The 22,609-nt window shown below is 44.5% G+C and overlaps 1 protein-coding gene across 9 annotated transcripts; it reads right to left on the reverse strand.

Moving 5' to 3' along the window:
- Window positions 1-295: 295 nt before the first annotated feature.
- On the reverse strand, window positions 296-6,695 carry LOC148015555 (SET domain-containing protein). Of its 9 annotated transcripts, none has more exons than XR_015688332.1 (6): window positions 5,178-6,695; window positions 4,975-5,075; window positions 4,775-4,889; window positions 4,640-4,684; window positions 4,344-4,437; window positions 4,076-4,212 (listed from the first exon to the last, which is right to left on the reverse strand). XR_015688332.1 is itself a non-coding variant. In XM_087665276.1 (5 exons), the coding sequence occupies exons 1-5, from the start codon at window positions 6,508-6,510 to the stop codon at window positions 1,217-1,219; spliced, it is 1,950 nt and encodes a 649-aa protein (XP_087521402.1). In that variant the 5' UTR covers window positions 6,511-6,695; the 3' UTR covers window positions 296-1,216. The 9 variants fall into 9 exon arrangements, 5 of the variants coding, with proteins under 5 accessions (XP_087521402.1, XP_087521400.1, XP_087521401.1 ...); XR_015688331.1 differs by having other exon boundaries at window positions 4,139-4,270; XM_087665276.1 differs by lacking the exon at window positions 4,076-4,212 and adding an exon at window positions 296-1,276 and having other exon boundaries at window positions 4,344-4,684.
- Window positions 6,696-22,609: the final 15,914 nt, after the last annotated feature.

Raw genomic sequence — 22,609 nt, forward strand, 5'->3', positions numbered from 1 at the left:
TGAATACAAAGGTAGACTAATCCACATACCTCAAGGTGTTAGTGAGGGCACTAGATTACATTGATGAGGAAAGGCAACATTGAAAGATTTGACAAATCTCGAATATTGGATTGTGCTAAAGATATCTAAAAAAATGATGAGCAACCAATTAGGACATTGTTATAAATAGCAAAAACAAACTAAAACTAGCTAACCATTGTCTATAGATGTCAAAACATGCGCTAAAAATTCTAGCCAATGTGCACAAAAATCAAATTTAAAAAATGCATGCTCAAATTAGAGCTTCCTTCTCCGTCAAAACATGACAAACTGAGTGTCCAAGCTCTTGATGTCCCCACATGATTTGAACTAAGGCTCATAAGTCAAAAATGATTATGCATGATACATGACTTCTAGTACACCCTCTCAAATCTTGGAAGGGAGAGAAGGCCAAAGAAGATGGAATGGATCCAAGGGTGGTAGAATAAGTGTCAAGGCTACTGAAGTTCGTCAATAAAGAAGCTCCTCACAATCCTAGGAATCCCCCTTTGCAATGTAAGGGGCCAAGGAATCCACAACCACATGATTGATATCATCCCCCTTTGAAAGGAATGAGTGGCACAAGGGAACCACCAAACGAGATAGTGAGGAATGGGATGAAACCTATGGGATAGGTGATACATAAGCAAGAGCAACTACGGCAATAACAGTACCTCAAAATATCATATATAATGAAAGAGAAAGGAAACTTGTAAAGCCCTTTCTCTTGCCAACATGTCGCTGAAGCGATTCCTTTAAAAAAATCCTCGATAAAGACAACCTACTTGGTGAAGATAACCAAGAAATGGAGTATAGTAAGGCCATGAATTGAGAGGAGTGGGAAGCCCAAGTTCGAAACATGTTGAACTTCTAAAATGGATCTCTCTCTGATGGATAAAGATCTTGCAACAAAGATCCCAAAATAAATCTCCTCAAGCATTATATGACTCAAAGCATCGTTGTTGATGACCCAAGGCCTCTTTGAAGACGAAACGACCATGAAGAAGGCTCCTTCATTCCATGGATGTCAATAGACTTGTGTTACCATTGGAGCTAAGATAGAGGGAAGGCTCAGATGATTTAGCTCCATCCTTCACTCCTAAACAAAGTTGAGGATATTTCTTCCAACACTTCTCTTCGAGATAAGTACCCTTCTCATAGTATGGACATTTAGGCTTCTTTGAATTAGTATCAAGACTCAAAGAAGACTTCGAGTGTTTAACATGCTTCCTTTTGTTCTTATTGCTCCCTCCAAAACCTACAATAAAACCCTTAATAAGATCAGATCCACTAGTATCAATCTCCTTGAGTCGCTCTTCATACTCCAAAACAAGCAAAGCTAGCTCTTCCCATAAAATAGTTTCTTGAACCTTGGATATGAGCAAGCTGATGTAGAAGGCGTCATCCTTAGAAAATGGCAACTTAGTAAAAAGAATCATTGGTACTAAGTCACTTCATGACCACTATGACCAATACCGCTACCATCCATCCAAATGTCCAAGGATGTGATAATCACACACCACAAATCTTATCACAAGCATTGCACATTTTAAAATTACAACACTTCGAAAACTCAAGATTGTAAGCACATATACCCATCTATCAACCCAACAATCAAAATAATGATCATAAACACCAAGCAACTAGCATATTCACTACGCCTACACATAATTTTTTATCATGGGTATCATTAACGCACATGAAAGTGTCACCAAATTATTCCAAGACTTAAAGGTGGCACATCTCACCCAAGTTCCCATAACAATTCATAGCTAAAAGAATCTCCATTACACCTTACTTCCACCAATTTTATGTCAACACAAGACAAGCTACTTCCGATTGGATTACCATATTTATAGCTACATCCACACAAGCATCATTCCCTAGTATTGTGCTATTTGTCAGATGAAATATTTTGTATCTACACCCTTACAAAGTATAAATCTCTATTAGTCACTAGTGTATGTAGCTCTCTAGAATTTCACACTTTATTATTCACAATAAGTATTGAGCCTTAATCCTATCAATTTAATACAAGCTTTAATATTATCAGCTTGTTACAAGCTCCATAACATCCACAAGACCTAGTCATTAGCTTCGAAGTATGAAGATCCTTCCATTTTGGGAGGTCCTCATTTCAAAGGAGACTCGTGAGTTGGCAACATCCAACTCTAAACAAAGGATTTCAATGACAAGAATGGGCTCTTAGGCCATGGTGACATCTCTACACAACACAGCAACAATCGAGCGATGACCTTGCAGATGCGTCTCTAAAGTACATTCTAAGGTTCTATTCCGCACAGAAGGCAAACGTTGTAAAAACCATCCAGCATTTGATTGCATGGCCCAAACTCGTGGCAAGTGAAACCTACAAAGTTTCACGTTTCAAACCCGAAAGCATAAGAACTGGGCCACACCCACGTAAATTCTACAGCATGTGTTAACTACTTCAACTTGTTTGTCCCGTGAAATTGCCGGAGTGCACAAGTGTTGCCAATGGGAGACTAGTTCATCAGACCTCTCTCCTCCTTTTCGAACTCTCTCTCTCTCTCTCTCTCTTTTTGTATCCTCTCTGCAACTTGGACTTGTGTGGCCTTGCAGACCCGATATTACTCACAGTACCTCCCAAGTCCATATACTTGGGCATGGCGCGCTCTTAAGATATAGCCCATCACTGTCTGTTTAATTTTGCTACCTCCTTCGGGGTGGGTTTGTATTTGAAAAGAATGCAGAGGTCCCAACTTTATTTCCTGTTGGCCTAAGAGACAGACCACTAAATGCCTGCACCAAACCATGGGAAGTCCACAAATTCAACCCACGCTGAGCATTTGTGCTTGGTAAGCCCCTGGCAATCTGGAAGCTGTGGCTGATAGCTCACTAATTAGTAGATTTAAAAACATGACTTTCTCATACGTAGAACGACCAAGTTTGGACAAAGTTCGTGACTGCTGACACATGGATTGATAGCTAAAAAAAATGCTGCAGCCACAACTGGAGATACTTTGAGCTCAAAATCAAGAGTATCGCTTGGGGCTTGGAGGACATGGTCCAATTTCTAAACCCCAGGGGAAGGTAGAGTTGTACAGGGATACCTGGTTGCTTCATCCTCGATTTTGGTGAATGCCCACCTGAGCTCCTGTTAAGGGAAACCAAACAGGTGAGATGCCATCCATATATACTCTCTACCTCCCCGCATTCAGGGGCTTTACGGGCTGAGTGGAAGAGAATAATCTGGTAAGAACATGCAATCGATGTCACTCCATGAACATTGGTTTAGCAAACTGTGAAGCAACATATAAACCCTCAACGGCCCAGGCAAGCTATGGGCTGCACCAACTTATCATGCAAAACACCAACACAATCTCAGATCTTCTCACCAGAATCTTGAAATCTATGACGGAGTCTTCAGGCAACAGCAACGACTGTAACCAATCAACTGGAGCCAAAAATCCCCTCACTGGTCCCACTGCCTTTCTAGCAAACCTTCCCAGTTGCCAAACTGATAGCATAGCAGTGGCTAATTTTGGTCTTCATAGCAGTAGCAAACTGGCTACCCTTCTCCCATTACAGAGAAACCATGTTAAATAGGCAAGCTTTCCCTGGTTGGAATTTACACATCTGGACTGAAAATTATTGAGCTGTGACTCCTACAGCAATTCGGCATGCAAATGAGATGGTAAGCTCTTTAAGACAATCTGGAGGATATCAGCAAGCTTCACCTGCAGATCAGCAGACCCTCGCAAACTATTCATAATGCAACTGCTGTAGAGTAAACAGTGCAGAGAGCAAGTCCAAAAATTATCTCGATAGAACAGCCATGTCATTGCATTCTCCAAAGAGACTATTTCTTTAACTGATGAGATACTGCATAGCTCAAAAGGATTCCCAATCCATGAGAGGAATGTTGAAGAACCCCTGAGCAATGGCCAAACTGATTCTACAGAACACTTGAGAACTTCGGCAGTGATACAGGTATAATCATGTTTTACTGATGTTTCTTGGTTGCGTGAACATTCAACATTCTGCATGGTGTCACAACCAAAATGCTTGTTGAGCTCAAAAATCAGTCTAATCAGTGCTTCCCCAGATTGAAACCAAAACCTTGCTGCAGCAATAAACAGTCCATATTCGCCAGACTCTAGAAAAGTTTGCACAGCAGCCGCCAGTATAAGGCTGTATCCAACTGAAGCTAAACTGCAGTTCAAAAATGCTGCCTCATTGGTCCATCTCTCATCACTTGGCTGGTCTATTCCTGTCAAGATGTTGTGATGCTGAACAGACGAAAAGCTTTGCATATCTGAGCAAAATAAAGATGTACCAACTACCTTATAGGAGGACACAAGAGTTGTGTAGATATTTAAGCATAAGTGATGCCTTAAATACAGACTTGGCAGGCTCCCATCATCTGTATTCTGTTGCCTGGGAAACAAACCAACCACAGTTGCTGGATCAAAAGTACACCCAGATGCTATATCAGCAGTGCTCGAATCATTTAGTTTATTTGACAAGCTTTGCAAAGCTTCAAAGTCCCCAGTTGAACCCTGACAGACTAATCCCAGTACTTGCTCCAGAACTTGGCAGCAAGACCAGGCATTGTCATTCTCCAAGAACTCCATCATACCTTCTTGCACCGTGTCTTGTAGCTTGGCCAGATCAATTCTGCTCCCTGGCAGCAGTAAAATATGTGGGCACAACATACATATTACCATAGCTGAAGAAAATTGTAACACAGTATGTACTTACAAACCAACTTTACCTTGGTGACCAATCTTTTGAAGTTCAACATCTGCATACCCGGGTGGATCTTGACTGCACCTTTCACACTCACAAGAAAAACAATATTTCTTCCATAGTTCCCCTCCCCTTAGACTCTACATCAATTCAAAGTAAGTTATGTGAGTGACTGACGCATCAACTTCAAACAAGTACAAAAAACAGAACATGCACATTTAATACCTTTGGCTGAAGCAAATCTATGTATGAGATGCAAACTTCATCGCCTTCTTTCAAGTTTGTAATGGATTGCACAATAACCCTTGGTCCAAACTCAGCTCCGGCTGAAAGAGGCGAAACAGAACCACTATTAGCCAACAACTCAAAAAAGTTTCCGTTAAAAAAAGTAGAAGATCCCAGGAGCAGGACCATAACTTGTAATTGACCTTGCCTGCTAATCAGGGAAGGGGTCCTGCTTGACCAAGGGAGCTTGCAAAATTCCAATCCCCATGCCTTCTCTGCTGATGCGATATTTGTATCAGGAACAAGTGGGGAAGCATTGTCACAAACCATGCTGACGTGAGGTGTTGAACCTTTGAGCACAAACCTGTAGAATGCATTCGGTCGGCAGCTGTGGTTAATCCAAGAATATTGAGGATCATAAACGGCACATCCAAGGTCACCAAACCTTAAACCAGGCTCACTGCATGTGCCCAAAAGATAGGAGTCCAGGAAGTTGTCTATTTGGATTTGCACGCCATTAGTGAGGACCTGGCAGATGACTTCTTCCATGAGCACAGTTTGCTCTTCAGAATTCACAGGCCACATAAACGCACACATCTTCTTGCAACTTGATTCCATACTCGAACAGGTTTGTTGAGACATCGCCTCAGCTTGTACTTTTGCTTTGGTGTACTCCCCCACTTTCAACTGCTTCCTTTCTGTGTCATAGTTGAATTCCTCGACAGAGCTCGCTATGTTTTTGGCATAACACATGAGCCTAGCTGCCTCAGCTAGTTCCATGCCCAAGGACCTTTCATTCTCATCTCCGTCATTCACCTGGTTGTTCCAATCCGAGAAGGAAGGCTGCAATGTGGCAAAGTGAGGGTTTTTGAAGTTGGTCACGAGAGGCAAACCGGTGCTTTCTTCGTAGCCAGACACAAGAGGAGTACATTTGCTTCCTCCATTGTCAGAGTGAACATCAGGATAAGGCACGGTGTTGACAAGCGGATCGTCATTCGCATGGTGATCCGCAGGTAAACATAGTTCGGCATGAGACTTTAAAGGCGGAACATCTAGCAAGACACACCTGTTGCTCAGCAATCCACCGAGGCGAGATCCGTGTGCTTTCGTCCTGGATGCCAGGAAATGAGAGACGGATCGCCGTGCGTCATAGCAGGCGAGAAGCCGCAATGCGGCGCGGAGGTCGCAGGTTCCTCCGAGAGAAGGGAAGCTTGTGCAACCCCGCCACCGACAGGCGGAGCTTGCCAGGAAAGAGGCCTCGAAGCCTTGGATTACAGCCAGGAGGCAGCATTCTCCGGAGGCCACGTGCAGGCCGAGATCCGAATTCATGCAGGCGACTGAGCAGTATGCGACGGATCCACGGCAGGGGCCTGCACAGCTGCAGCGAGCTTGGTCCCCTATGGCGAGGAAGCATGAAGCACAGTGAGAGGGGAGGAGGTGATCGGCGAGGGCGGCCGCCATGGGGGACAGGCCCGCTGCATCTGCGACGAGCAGAGAACCCGCTGGAAGGAAGCAAGAGGCGCGCAAGCTCGCCATCGCGATCCAGGGGCGCGGGCGCTATGCCTTGACACAAGCTCCATGGAACGAGACGCTCGTAAGTCCACCATGGCCACGAGATAGACGCATCGTAGGTTTCATTTGATTCCTAAATTGCTTGCTGTCTGTAAGGAAGGCTGGATGGCCGCGGCTCCTGGACTTCACCATGTTGATTTCAGAGTTCTTCCAAGCGCCCCTAAAATTAGTGGGACTCCAGTTAACTATCTCAACTTAACCCTCATGTGGTGGCCATCATAGGCCTCGCACATGACCGCAGTCCAACTACCATGGTAAGAGTGCGTGTTGGATTTTGGTTGGTTGTGGATCATGGTAGTCTAAGACGAGGTTGACTTTTTCCTTGTTCATGTGCACAAACTCTATCTATTTATTTACTTTGGTTAGACTTTTTGCCTCTACTATGGTTGATCTTGAAGGCCTCATGTTCGAGACACATCATGGCAGTCAAGTTGGGCTTGCCTTTTAGGTTGAGCAAGGACTTTGCAACTCCCCCCCCCCACAAGGCAATGATTGGGAGAGAAAGAGAGAAAGAAAGACACAATCCCAAAGCATTGAGAGAGAGAGAGAGAGAGAGAGAGAGAGAGTTGCAAAAGCTTCTCTATGGCATCTTCGCCTTGACCCTACAAATCAATTGATTGAAGTTGTGAGGACCTACCCTACGAAAATCCATGACCTACCAAGCCTTCCATTTGCACTTATCTGCCCAAGTACAAACACGATTCTTCTCCCTCGCTATTGTTTGTTCTTCTCTCTCTCTCTCTCTCTCTCTCTCTCTCTCTCTCTCTCAAAAAACTAGCAAATTGGTAACATTAGAAAATACTAACACTATGTCCTAGGAAACCCCACAAGCACAAGTCAATAGGGTGCATGCCACAGAAAGGTGTTTAACCTTAAACACCTTTGTGTGTGTGTGTGTGTGTGAAACTTTCCAATTAGCTATACCACAACCCTTAACTCACTTCTTGCAATACGTAAATAGCACACCATTGTCTCTTATAATTGTGTCACAAAAATACAATGCATGTTTGCAACAAAGGAAAAAAAGAACCATGAAATCTCAAGTTAGATCGTCTGCACATAAAGGTAACATCAATCAAACAACCAAAATATCATTTAGTCTTCAAACAACTTTCTTTTGTGATCAATGTTATTGAGAATAGCAAGTGTTTTTATTTCCATGTGTAGTAGCAATGATTGTTCAATTGAAGTGTCATTATTGGGCAATACCTACAATATCATAATAGATACTCATATTCAAGCGATGTAACACAACCAAGTAGCATAGGTCATGGCACTCCTATCATCACCACTAAGGAGGAATTCTCCTTAAGTGAGATCAAGATACAACATGCTCCTAGATAGGGGATGGCATGTAGTAATATTGTACATATCTCTTATAAATAATCTCCAAAAAAAAAAAAAACTTCAAACCTCCAAACAAATGGAAGACTTTGAAGCTACTCAACAATGCATGGAAGAGATCTACACATTTTAGGATCATGTGCCAATGGTAGAAATTTCTCCTACAATCTCATATGGGTCTATGCACTATAGTAATTGAATATTGGGATATTATTTTCCCAACAAAACTATTGAGGAAAAAAGTGAACCAAAAAAAAAAGATAAAATGAATCTAGAAAGAGTGATAATGTTTAAAACAATTAAGTAAGACATATATTGCAAGAAATAGAATGTGATTACACTCTTTGCAAGAGTTCTTTGTAAACAATATTCATAGTGGAACATGGATAATGATCATTATCTCACAACAAGATGTTTAGCCCACCAAAACATTTCACTCAAGAAAAAGTCACATATAGTTGACCACGTGTGAAGACAAGGCTTTTAAGATAGAGCCTATTAACCATAAGACGAAAGGCAACAAAACAACAAAGGAAATTAGATAAGACTTGCAAAGGTGAAAAAAGTAAAGAGAAGTGCAAATCAAGCGAAGGGCACAAAGGCATGTAACATTTTTTTGTGAAAGTGCATAGTCATCCAATTATTTGTAATATTATTTTAAGAGCAGAACATAGTGCTCATTAACTTGTAATATTTTCAGTCGAGTAGAAAGACCTATAGCTCGACAAAGGCACAAGCACTAGCTTTCATTCACTTTCATGATGGTTGGTGTAATCTAATATGTATACATAAACCAAGAAAGATTGGCCAAGAGCCAAATAGAAGGGATAGGCGCCCAACTTAAGTGGAATCCCAAACTCAAAAACCCATTTATAAAAATCAAAAAGTGGTATGGATAAGCTCATTCTTGTGGTGTGCAAACTTGAGAGCATGCTTCTTCTTCTTACTTCTATTATATCTACTTGTGCTTGGTCTTGAGAGTGAGGGAGAGTGAGGGACTTGAGAGGTGAAGCTTCCTTTTTGTACATGCTCTTCTCTTCTTCCCCTTCTAGGCTGAGACACAGATTGGAGGAGGGATTTGGTGGTCAATTGTGGATTGGGCACTTGTGGAAGATCGGTAGTTATTTGCGGATCAAATCGGTAGTTATGGAGTATAGGTTGCGGATCGAGTACCATCACATAGATGGTGGTGCAACCATCGAGCATTTACTTTGTGGCATTGAGGAGAAGGTAAGGCAATGAGTTTGCTACACCCTTATTTGTTTGTTTGTTCTTGCTTTTATGTGATTTGGGAGAAGAATGGATTAAATTGAAGAGTTCAAAGACTATATAAGATATGTGAGAGATAGTCGTTTATCAAATTGGATGAAATGCTTGAAACAATAAGCATTCGGTCAACTTTGGCAGTTGAGTTTGTGAAAGCTCCAACATTTTGGTTTCATTATCAGGACACGATGGAATCATCTATGAAGGCAAACATTCTCTTTAACATGCATTGAAATAGAAGCACTACTTTGAAACAAAAGAGTATGACTCCAAACGAATTAGGAACAAAGCTCAAAACAACTGTATGCTAGAGTAGGACAGATGAAGTAGGAGAAATTAAATTATTTTGGTTGAAATTTTTGGTTTTAAAGTAGATTAGGGAGTTAATGTAAGCTTAGGAATAAACCTTAGACAAGAAACACCATTAAAAAATCTAAATTTTTGGTTTATGTTTTGCATCCTATGGGATTTTGTAAAGGGCTTGCTTGCAAGTTCTAAGCAAAGGGCTTGTGGAAGTAGGAGGCTAAAAGCTAAAATTGTAGCTTTCTCTTTTGGGAAGAACTTTATCTTGGTGTCTAAGGTGATTAATTGTTGAGCTTTTGGAGATTAGAATGTGGTCTTTGTAAGATTGAAAGAGTAAGAAAGCTCAAGCAAGGAGTTGTAGTTGCACGTGGAGGGAGGTGAAGGAGGCGAAGGAGTGAATTGATGGCAAGGGAAGGTTACTCCACTTAGAGTTGCAATTGCTACACACACACACACACACACACACACACACACACACACACACACACACACACACACACACACACACACACACACACACACACACACACACACACTCACTCACTCACTCACTCACTCACTCACACACACACACACACACACACACACTCTCTCTCTCTCTCTCTCTCTCTCCCCCAGTCACTATTTTACTATGTGCCATAGAGGCCCTAAATTTTGTCAATTGGTCCAAATTAAGGCCCCACACATTCCAAGAGTACCAAGTTGGCCCTTGCTCCATCACTTCACCCTAATTGGGTTTGTCCAACTATGATTGCAATTTGGTTGTAGGCCATTAAGGCTTTTGGTTGCTCTAAGCAGCCCTTTAGGCCTTGTGCACCACCTATTCGACCATTCGATCTTATTCTTGTTAATTTGGCTAAGCCCCCTAATCACAGCTATTGACATTCAGTCTACTAAATTTCCATTCGGTTGTCACTCATGTATCCAGATATACCCCTCCTCGACCACCTCTTCTCTCTCCATTTGGTCATTCATTCTCCCTATGTCCTACCACATCTTCTCTTCCCTAGTTTTAATACTCCTTCTTTTCCCTCGGCTAACTCCCTTTCCATTGGCTGAATCCTCCTTCACAAAGGTCATAAGGCCATTGAAATGCAAGGCAAGAGGTCTAGTAAGAAGGCTTTATAGGCCTCTTTTAATAATAAAAAAATCAGCCTAATCAAGCATGGTTGATTAAATTGAGCATAAGAAGGCCAATAGGCTTATTACCTTTCAATCGGCCAATAACATGGTTGATACAGCCTTACATAAGGCTAAAGCCACCTCTCCAACTCAGCTACCATGCTCCTACACATTGACCCCACCACTTGGCCTCCACTCGTGCCATGAATGATAACAATAGTCACCACCAACTTGGATGACAAATTCATATGCACTTGAACAACACTCCCAACTCGGATGTGACCATCATCATGCCTCTTAGGACCCTCAACCAATTTGGCCTCTGTTCTGTATAGCATGCATTCAGTCATCTCCCACACACAACTAGCCAGTAAGGCCACCACGTTACACACTTGATCGCTTGACTCCATACATGGCCATTCAACCCTCCCCACCCACTCGACCTTGCCAATTGAGACTCCACAGCCTCCTCAGTAGCTACCCCATCAAACCACCTCACTCCATGTCACCTTGCCACCCCTCACCACACATCTCTAGGTGGTCATCTCACACCCACATGCGACAACCGCCATTACCTCTTGATCTAGTTGTGAGCCTAGTGGCCTATTTGGCCTCCCCATGTGTTTGGTCATCATAATTCATTTGCCATCCTAGCTACCTTGGGCTTCTACCCTTTGGCCACGTCATCAAGCCACTGTGCTAGCGTCTACACCCCCATGTTGACTTGGACTTAGACAACGACTTGGAAAGCTTGCCTCATTTGTGGACCGAGCACATTCATCGCAATCGCTAGAAGTGGCCAATTTGTCTTATGATCAACCACATTGTCAATTTGATATCCTCAAGGCCATGATATTTGTTGCCATCTAGACTTTGGCCACCATAACTTTCTATAACCATAACTCGACCATTCAACTTCACAATCAAGCCTTAGGCAATGCTCATCCAATAACCTCTCTATCAAATGCCATTCGCTATTAACCACATCACCCCTATTGGACACTCTTAGACCTCAGACCATTTGCCTACTCTTAACCAACTTCATCGTAGATCAATTGAAATAGGACCACCATAGCTTGGTCTTGAGGATGCCTGAGTTGCATTCAAGTAGTGCATAAGTTGCCAACCGTGACATGCATGAAGTTGCATGAGTCTAATAACCTCAAGAAATCAACTATTTTGTCACTCCTAAATTTAGTTGGTTCGAGTGCACACCAATTTGCCTCGGACATGCATATTTAGATCACCCCAATGGAGGATATTGTGTTTGACTTTGAGTTGCAAATGGAGAAAAATAACATGCCAATGTAGATTGTGAGGTTGCATTAAGACATGGTAGTACACAAACAAATAGCACACACTAGCACAATTCAAAGTCATTCTAGCCACCTCCATTGACTTTGTGTCATCGTGCAACCCCACATAATCATTGATAGTAACCAATTGTGGTGAGTACATGGGGCACACTCAAAGCTATCCTCACTCAATTATAGAAATCGTCGATTGGGCACGCTACTCCTACCATTGCTAAGGAATTGGTTCTCATCAAGATTCATAACTTTGAGACTCTCATAATGTTGAGGTAGTGACTACATGGAAACACCAGTTGATTGACTCCCACACTCATTAAGAACCTTACACTTAGAGCTTGTGACTATTAGCAAACAATTCACGAGTTAAGAGAGCTTTGGGATTTGGTGTTGCTTGGAAGAACAAGGAAACTAGAGCAAAACTGGCCCTCTTAAATATCATCCAAGTGGATAATCTAGAGTGTACTGCTAAGGCCACACAGTTTTGTCTTCCTCAACTTGTGCTTCTCATCATCTTTGCCCTTCTAGAGTGCACAATATAACCATACCTTCCACTCTCCTAGGTTAAGAGAACATCATTAGCTCATGAATCCCCCTTGGAGGTGTCAAACAAGCTAATAATCAGAGACTCAACATTCCTAGTTGCTACAACTACTTGAGCTTTCTACTTTGAGAACTTGCAATTTTACATTATATTCTCCTTGTTTCAAGACTAAATGAGCCCTATTTATTGCTCTAGATCAACAAGAAGGCATTCTAGTTTGGTAGAGAATTCCTAGGCATATTGACATGAACAATGCCTTGAGAATAGGTGTGCCTTGCACCATAGTTTCATAGAAAATGTCTGTCTTGACCCTAACTCTATCCTAAGAACTAGTGCTATTTGAGCTAAAGAGGAAACAACAATTTGTGGGGTAATTTTTTAAGAAATATACTCCAAACCATCAAGGGTACTCATTGGGCATCACCCATTGATGATATACACCAAGGAAGCACAATTCTTATGGTCCCATGCACCAATGGAACATATTGTTACTCACATGAATAGCTTGGATTTAGCCAAGCATGTCAAGGTTTGATCTTACCAAGGTCAGGCTATTAACACTTCAGGTGAAATCACTTAGAGCATTGCTTAAGAAATGTTTAGAGCCTCATTGGACTTTGTACTACATCCTTTGGATTTTGGGTCTCGCCTTAAAGGGATTGGCTTGCATGAAGAGTACCCTATGGAACTAAAAACATTGCACTAGGAGAGGCCATATACCCTTGAATTAGTAGGCTCAAGATATTATCATTCCAAGATCCCTCACCAAGGGAAACTATTGTGCTCACATAATTGAGGTGCCTCACACCTCTTGTCATGAGCATCTCAACTTCTCCAAGCTTCATGAGGCTAGCTAGATGAAAGTCACCAACAATGGCTTGTGTTGTTTCTACAAATCACAACATCTACTAAATCCAGTTTTCAAATAGAAACCATGAGCTATCCAACTACTTGAGGCAGTGATTTCTACTCTTAGCTTGAGACACCCACCCTATCTAATGTCAAGTAAGGATTGATGTGGGGGTTGTGATTGTGGCAACATAGTGTTTTGCTCACCTAGGACCAAACTCAGTGAGAATAAATATAATTCCTCCAAAATCATTGAGAATCAAGGCACTTTGGAATGAGCATATGACACTGGAAGCATCAATAGCTAGGGGATAATTGGATTGTCTAGTGCCTAGCAATAACCTTGGAGAAAGGCAACTTATTGGATCCACATTACCAAGAATGAGGGAATTTCCATAGGCATAGGGAGGAGTTCATTACATTTAGGACTACCAATTCAAAGGGGGGACCTAAGAAACCAATTGTGGGAGCTTTCGCTCAACTGCCAAGACCCACAGACCGCTTATTGCTTCAAGCGTTTCAAGCGAGCTCTAATGGCTCTCTCTCACCTAGCCGACGCGCCGATCCTACGAATGTAGTGAGCTTACCTTGATGTCGATGTGAGTAGCGTCCTCCCTCGCACACCTCGATAGCTCCATGGTTCTTGATGCTAGCTCAAGCATCCTCAAGCCTCCTCCATCTCCAAGGTTCATCCTCCATAGCCGCGCGCGCGAGAAAAGAGAAGAGAAGAAGAGTAGAGGAGATGGTGAAGAGCTTCACCTCTTGATCCCTCACTCCCACACACTCACTCCCTCACACTCTCACACTCCCTCTCTCAAGAGCACACACAAGCAAGAAGGAGAGAAGAAGAGAGGAAGAAGACTCCTTTTGCCACACACCAAAGAATGAGCTTCTAATTCACTTTTCAACTTTATATACAAAACCCTAAATCCCTTTTGGGCGGTCATCCCCTTTTCCCCTTTCTTACATGGCCGGCTGTAGCCTAGGCCCTTTTTCCCATTGTCCTTTTATCTTCCTAGCTTTCTTTCCACCGCCCATCTACTTTTCCTTGTGCACCTTTGTCTTCTGTTTCTCTTTGCCTTGGCCTTTGTCTTTGTCTTTTTTTTAGCTTTCCGGATTTTCCACCACCTGGCACTCTTTTTCAAGATTTCAGGGTGCGCCTTTGTACTTTAAAATGCACATTTTCCCTTTTGCATTTGCCTTGGACTTTTTAAGGTTGTCCTTGCGCTTTTGACCTTTTCTCCTCTTCTTTCTTCAGTCGAGCTACCTTTTTTTCGCCTTTCCCTGCATCTTTTTTATTTCCTTTTGCTTTCTTCGTGTTGGGGTTAACATTATCCCCCTCCTAGACGAGTGCCAGTCCCATGGCACTCATCGTCGTAGGTAGCAGGCGTTAGCATGCACCGAAGACGTGGGTGGCAAGGACGTCGGTAGGAGTTAAGCACAAGGGAACGGGCGGAAGAGCTAGACTCTCCCAAAAGGGAGATAGTTGTACCCATGCAACCTAGCAAGGCTACTCCGCAGGCCACAACTAGGTCCCATGAGGACCCACTAGAGAAAGGAAATGCTGAGGCCCAACCAAGCACATCAACGGTCGATATAGCCCAGGGTCCTAAGACGTTAGATGCACCTACACTAACCAAGAAAAAGAGGAGAAAATGGCGAAAACAACAACAATTGCAGGTGGTTGCGGACCCCAAGGACATTGGGACAAAGAGTGCTGGAGAGCTGATGAATAAAGCATCGAGTCCATCCACCAATGAGCCCACTGATGCCTCTCCTAATAGCGGTGAAACCTCAGACACATCCGTGAGCTCCAACAAATCAAAGCAACTGTTACCATCAATGGCTACTCGCAACACTCTATCCACTGACACTAGAACTCGCATTGACAAATCAAGAGTGGATACAACACTGTCACGACGGGGTGACGAATTCACACTAGTCACACCCAAGGAGAACCATGACGCAATAACGAAGCCTCAAGAGAAACATGGAAACCCCAAGAGTATGAGCAATCCTAGCGTTGACCAATCTTGCTCATATAGGCCTGAACCCCCAGCTATGCTAAAGCCTAGGCAAACTCCTAGAACCTTGCATGAAATAGCAACCAAGCAAGCCCTCATTGAATATAGAAGTGTCGCAGAATGCTTAATTGAGTTGGAGGCTAAGCTCAAGGTGTTCACACGCGTTTATGTCCTTGCGGACATGGGCACAATCCCCAAGGAGCAGCTTGGAGATTACTTTCCCTTCCCTTTATCTTGGGAAGAGCAGGAACACCTTGATGAGCACTATAACAGGTTCCTACACGAACGCTTGCGACTCATCTTGGACGAGGAAGCTGACGAACTGCGCTTAACCGTCACGTTCAATGAAGTGCTCTGCCGACCAAATCGCGTAGACATAGAGCAACTAAAGCAACTGTCAACAGGTCAGAGTCAATTTGAGCAGCGTTGGTGCGAAGGCCGCGTTGCAATGGCCGAACTAGGGGCTCAGATCATGACAGTCTCTGAGGAGCAATTGGCCAAATGGCAATCCCAAAGAGACCCAACCTATGTGGCACCAACTTCCCTTCGAGGCACTGACTGCCATTCGAGGCAAGGACTTGGCCGAACCAGGCCAAGAAAACCCTCTGTTTGATAAAGTTCTTGCTGAGGAGGAGTTACATGTTGCTAGTAGACTCAGACAAGGTTCCATGCCACTCGATGTGGTGAAATATTTATCAGTATTAAGTAAGCTACCACGTATGCTAGATGCGTGTGCCACGCTTCAGTACAATCCCGAGTTCTACCATTGGTTTCTATCCTAGTGAAGCGACAAGGGCTCAGACAGATGTATGTGCACATATATATCTAATGATTTTCGTATCGCCTTATATAGATATTATCAACACACACAAGCCATACCAAGTCAAGCGCAGACAGACAAATCGAGGCTGCCAAGCTATGCTAGGCCAGTTCCATGTTCACTAGATCATGCCCGCCTCCGGGCAAAGAGCATGTGCTCCGCATTACCACCATGGTAGCTCTGTCCAACATCCCTAAGTATGTAAGCAGGGCGCAGTCTCTCTCTCTGTGCACGATCCCCTCCCCGGCCTATCCTTCCGAGGTAGAGCCTTCCAAATGCAGAACCACCAACCGATCCAACTCGGCGTGAGTCAAGATCTGCTCGTAGTCAGCGGCCAGAGGGACACCATTACAAGAGTCCAGCATGTTCCGCACTTCCTCTTCTAATCACATATGTTTGACAACCCACACCAAGCCCCTCTTGTGGGAACGTTCTTATCCCATATCAAAGCCTAACTCTTGGATTGCATTTTGCAGGTTTCCAGAGAAAAACATGGAGAACCACGGTCAGCTGGCGTGCAAGGACGCTCTTCGCACACGCCGGGAACATGCGGCACGTGCCCCGCCACCGGTGCACTATGTGCCCACCCTCAAAAGGTACGCGAAGAAGCGAGGCCCTAAGTGACACCGTCCCAGACGAAGGCCGAAGAATCCCCGGGCCAAGAAAGTCGAGACTCAACGAAACGCGCAGCATGTGGCAACACTAGTGGCACAGACCCCCAACCCGCGCTCGGGCACCAGGTGCTCACGAAGTGACAAGGCGGCCCGAGATAGGGCAGAATTTAACAAATTGTTTAAAGACATTCTGGACATGGTAGCGGCCCAGGACTACACCATTCATGTCCCGGTCGACATGTTCCTTGCCCAACCTCACGGAAACCCTGCACTAGCACCACCCCGGTTGCCTAGCCAACCAAACTCACCCCGCCTCGTACCTATCAACTAAACCCCTATGATGTACAAGTAGCTCGACAAGTCAGCATGCCATAACTTTTTATTTTTGATGAGTAAAGGGGCAAGATCCCCACTTGTACACATTTCTGTTACCTCTCGTTACTGTATGTGACCTTAACAAGCAATGAAATAAGCATCCCAATATACATCATAGAATTCTGAAAAATTATGTCTTAACATGATTGCATTTGTTCGATGTACTTAACGCAAGCGAGCATATACTCTCATGATGTGACAAGTGGATGCAGGATGATACAGGTCTTCACGCAAACATGTCCAACGGCCAGGCCACCGTAAGACCACCAACCGCACATGAACTGCACCACAGCCACAATGCGGAACGCGAAAAATCACCCTTGCGAGTACCCACATCGCATGCACCAAAGCACAGTCATGGGCTCCACTCTCTTCTTGGGCCAAGCGATACATTGAGCTCACGATAGGTGTCCCCGCAATCACACCAATATCGCAACAACGGCTCCCCTAACAACGAGGCTCGAGCACAATCATCATTGTTATATCCATTTCCTGAGCCTTCCAGGCTTGACATTTCCTAGCCAAAAAGTCTCATACCCTCAGCATATTACAATGGTTGTACTTTGGCCAAAAAAAAAAGACAACAAAGAACGGAGAAATGAGAAGCACCCACGATCACAGCACCGCACCTAGGGGTTCTTAAGTGAGGTGTGTCCAGTGCCCTTGGTCGGCTGGCTCCGTCCCTAATCCCCTAGCCCTTTGTACATCCCCCACAACTGTTCACGGCACATCAAGGGCAGGACATACCTCGGGAGCTCGCCTCGCCTATGGTTAGACCTGTCACCCTGAACCACTAGCACAATTCTTTTGCACTCCATCTCAATGCTATTACAATCAACAATGGTAAGCAAGGCATGAAAGACAATGGAAAAGTACACCATACTTTTCAAGCACTACAAATAGCCACTAGCTACCAAAAGCTAAGACATCAAGGAGCTCAATTATGCTACATTGCCTTGACAAGACCATAATGATGTCTCAAGCAATCTTCAAGTGTACTCCCTGTCTTCATCGACAAATTTTGCCATCAACTTAGCCCCTTGCTTCACTGACCCATTGCTATACAAGAAATCAAGCCGACAATCTTCTAACTAAGTAATACCTAAATATGCACATGTACTCACTTAATATTCACACTATAACCTATACACGGTTTGGGTCCTCAAGTGCAGGACAATACTCCAGGCTTGCTTAGAGTTCGACCTGTCTCCCAAACTAATCAAAATATGTGTTGTGCACGATAAAGAAGACTAGCACTACCCCTTAGGGAGAGACCACATGAGAGGTTTTTTCAATTGCAGGTATTGAAGATCCAACGAAGGTGTCGTTCTCTCTTCATCCACACTCAACTCTGAATTCCTATCCTTATCAACCGGTAAGCTTGCCACGAATCATCATGTATAGAATCCTCACCAACCCACCACTTGTACTCCATCAATGCAACCCCCCCAAAGAACAACCCTACCACCAACTCCCATTGCCCTACCACCTACCACCACTTAATCCACCAACGTGCCCCCAATGACCTTCCTCCCCACCACTACCAAAACTCCGCCATGGCAACCCTAGCCCAGGTTGTAGGCGCTTTGGAAGTGCTGGAGTTGTTAAGGAGGTAGGTCGTGACACCTCCTTCATAGCTAAACTACTAAGGACACATTCCGCAAGGGGCATTGTCACGGCCAAAGGCTGTGACTGTTGTGGTCCCTGATTGGAAGTAGTGGTGGCCAGTACAGTGGATTGGCTACCATTGGTAGACTGCGGTGTCAAGTCCTTAGGCAGATCAGAAGTGATAGTGTCTTTTGTTGCCCTTTGCGCATTCACTTGTGCAGGTTGAGCAGCGGCACGAGGCTGCTGCCGTGCTTCCCGCGTCCATTTAGATAAAGATGATGTAGGAGATTTGGGAATCCTATGTGGGCTTGGCACTGATTAGAGAATTTGCTCGTGATTGTTAGATGATTCTGTCATTAGCTTTGTTGAGCAATCGGCCTTATCATGAGCAATGTTGTGCCTGTGGTGCTCATTATCCTCTTGGGAAGTCGAAGGCTCCTTGGGCACTAGTGGACCTTGTGCGCGCTCGACAGTTACCTCTGATATATGCTTGCTAAGCACGCTAGGCTGAGGATCTACTTTTTGATAGGTCATGTTCGGTTTCTTGATTTCAATCGTGAGGGGCTCAATCACTCCAATATTTTTGGTTCGAGACTTGGATTTTCGTTTGGATTTCCTCCTACGCCTCTTTGTTTTTGACATAATTGGGGCTTCTGACAGAGATGGTTTAGCAGGGGGTTTTGGTACCCAAATCCATTGGTTGCCTGCATAATACCCTTGAGCACGAAGCAATGCTTTGGATATCCATCACAGCGTTGTGCTGACCCTCCATCGATGCTTGCGTCTATAAGGCTTGGGCTTCTTTTGGGGTCTTCTAAGATATTTGTAAGTCCAAAGCCCGTCCTTGGCATTGTCTCTTGACCTTCTTGTTTCGTGCATGGCCTCACTCACTGGTTCTCGTTGTTCGACCTGTGCATGTATTAACTCTTCCAACAAGTCCTTGCTCTCATCAACAAGCTTGATTGTTGTGTCAGCACCTTGCTTGCCTTTCCCTCGAGGTTTGATGAGGTCACCCTCGCTAAAGGTCATGACTATCCTTACACCCGGTAGTGTCAGGTGTATCCTCTGTGCTACATAGTCGGCCTCACATTTGGTCACCCTTTTGAAGGGTCTTCCTAGGAGGGTTTCTTTCCCGCAGCTAGCACTATTTGGAGGAACATGAAATAGGATAGGCAAGCTTTCTGTTTCAATTGTCGCAAGGATTTTGCACTTCCCTATGAGTGCTTGTGGGTGTCCCTCATAAGGGCTAAGAGTTGCACTAGTCGATGTGAGCTCTGGTTGGCCTAGTAGGGTCCATGATTCATAGGTCAAGATGTTAAAATCTGCTCCTTCATCAATCAGAGCATCATTAGTATGCTCTCTTTTCACGGTGAGTTTGACCCTAAGATAAGTAGGTGGTACTATGTCTTCATCTTCCGGGTCTTGGCTTGTAAATTTAAACCTTCTGATAGATACCCTTGAGTCCCCACTTGCATGACCAAACATGGATTCTCCACCAATGTCTTGGGTTGTCTGTGCAGTGTTGCTCAAGGTACATGTCTCGTCAAGAGTGTCATGTCTAGTCATCTTGGCATTTGTAGCTTGCTGATGTTGCATTTCGCTCTGACTAGACATGGTCTGAACACAATGTCTTTGTGTTCTCGTGGTGTGGCTTTTTTGCCCTTGATGGCTAGATTGGCCCGTTAAGGTTCTAGGGTCTCTGTTTGCCCCTATTCGAGTGCGGGCTTCTGGTTGCTCTTCTGCAAGGAAGCCTCCATGCTCACGTAGGGCCATTACTGCCCGAGGGTCTAAGTTAGAGGGCCTGATAAGCTTTGTCACTCCAGTCCTAGCCATTCTAGCGGAATCTAGAGTCTGCGCTGCTTCTTGCTGTTCACTCGGGGGTCGATCACAGGTCCTACGATTGGATTTCCATTCTCAATGCGTCAGGTCACTGGGGAGTGCTCCAGCATTGTCCCCCTGTCCCTTGGTCGTGACTCCTACGTCGGGAACTGCCTACAAGGCGTTCGCTATGTTGTCCTAGAGCGGGTTGCGCTTCCAGTTGGTCACGGGGGTCAATTTTTGATGTTTTCTTTTTCCTGCCTAAGGGTGTGTCCGATTCTCAGAATCGGACGTTCGATTTACCAGTGGTCCCATTCTCAGAATCGGACCAGGTGGATCTGATTTTGAGTTGTCAGATTCTCAGAATCAGACAGGGATCAAGTGTCCGATTTTCGAAAATCTGACAAGTGGTCCGATCGGACTAGGTGGGTGGTCCGATTGCTGATGTGTCCTAATCCATGGGTCCGATTCTACGAATCGGACAGGGGTGGGTCCGATTTCCTCGATCGGACGAGGCGTCCGATCGGACAGGTGGTTCGATTTCCTATGGTCCGATTTCCAAAATCGGACGGGTTGGTCCGAGTGGACAAGATGGTCCGATCGGCCAAGCGTCTGATTCTCAGAATCGGACACTGGATCTGGTGTTCGATTCCGCCGACCCGAACGCACTTTCGAGCATGAAATCGTCAAAAATCTTAAGGTATTGATTATTACAAGCCACAAGATTCAACAGGAATGATGCTGGAGTGATGAGGAAGAGATCTATATACTTGGGGATCGCCGATAGCAACGTAACTCCTCGCACTGATTGATCGAAATGGGTCATTTAAGCTCTCTCTCTCTCACTCTCAACTAGTTGCAAATGAGGATTTCCTTGCCCTCCAAAAACTTATACCCCTGCTGGACATTACCCGGATGTTACCGATCACTCTCCTTGCGATTCCTACACATTCAACTGAGCATTTCCTCCATTTTCCACTTGTTTTCCCCGATTTTCTCCCTGTTTTACAGCAGCAAACCCTATGCCTCTTGGGTGCGATTTCCTAATGTTAACCTACTCTAAATGCAACAAGAATCGAAAGCAAAAAATTGAACTAATTTCTCCATGTTTTCCAATCATCAAACAACCAAAATATCCCAAAATACTTACTTGTTTGAAACACCCAAACTTCCTACCTATCTCAAGCTCCGTTTCGGGGATGAATCCCCTACTTCGATGCTCAATATGAGGCGCACAAGTGCTCAAGCTTGAGTCCGTTTGTCCCGGCAACGGAACCAAAATGTGGGAGCTTTCGCTTAACCGCCAAGACCCACGGACCGCTTATTGCTTCAAGCGTTTCAAGCGAGCTCTAATGGCTATCTCTCACCTAGCCGACGCGCTGTCGATCCTACAAATGTAGTGAGCTTACCTTGATGCCGATGTGAGTAGTGTCCTCCCTTGCACACCTCGATAGCTCCACGGTTCTTGATGCTAGCTCAAGCATCCTCAAGCCTCCTCCATCTCCAAGGTCCATCCTCCATAGCTGCGCGTGCGAGAAAAGAGAAGAGAAGAAGAGTAGAGGAGATGGTGAAGAGCTTCACCCTCTTGATCCCTCACTCCCACACACTCACTCCCTCACACTCTCACACTCCCTCTCTCAAGAGCACACACAAGCAATAAGGAGAGAAGAAGAGAGGAAGAAGAAGACTCCTTTTGCCACACACCAAAGAATGAGCTTCTCATTCACTTTTCAACTTTATATACAAAACCCTAAATCCCTTTTGGGCGGTCATCCCCTTTTCCCCTTTCTTACATGGCCGGCTGTAGCCTAGGCCCTTTTTCCCATTGTCCTTCTATCTTCCTAGCTTTCTTTCCACCGCCCGTCTACATTTACAAATTGCACGGGTGAAAGCCCGACGCTCCTTGAATTAAACCATGATGCGCTTGCACTCTTTTACAATAGTTTGATTTGCGCTTTTCCTTGTGCACCTTTGTCTTCTGTTTCTCTTTGCCTTGGCCTTTGTCTTTGTCTTTTGTTTTAGCTTTCCGGATTTTCCACCACCTGGCACTCTTTTTCAAGATTTCA

This window comes from Lygodium microphyllum, chromosome 24 (genome assembly GCF_053477565.2).
Source record: "Lygodium microphyllum isolate KBCC chromosome 24, Lygodium_microphyllum_v1.1.10, whole genome shotgun sequence".
Lineage (NCBI taxonomy): Eukaryota > Viridiplantae > Streptophyta > Polypodiopsida > Schizaeales > Lygodiaceae > Lygodium > Lygodium microphyllum.

Bases quoted from the DNA above. Each gene is read 5' to 3' on its own strand.
- LOC148015555 (XM_087665274.1), bottom strand. From the start codon at position 6,510: ATGGCGAGCTTGCGCGCCTCTTGCTTCCTTCCAGCGGGTTCTCTGCTC. The intron at 4,890-4,974 runs GTATTAAATGTG...GAATTGATGTAG, and splicing joins TAGATTTGCTTCAGCCAAAG to AGTCTAAGGGGAGGGGAACT. The intron at 4,685-4,774 runs GTAAAGTTGGTT...TACTGCTGCCAG, and splicing joins TCAAAAGATTGGTCACCAAG to GGAGCAGAATTGATCTGGCC.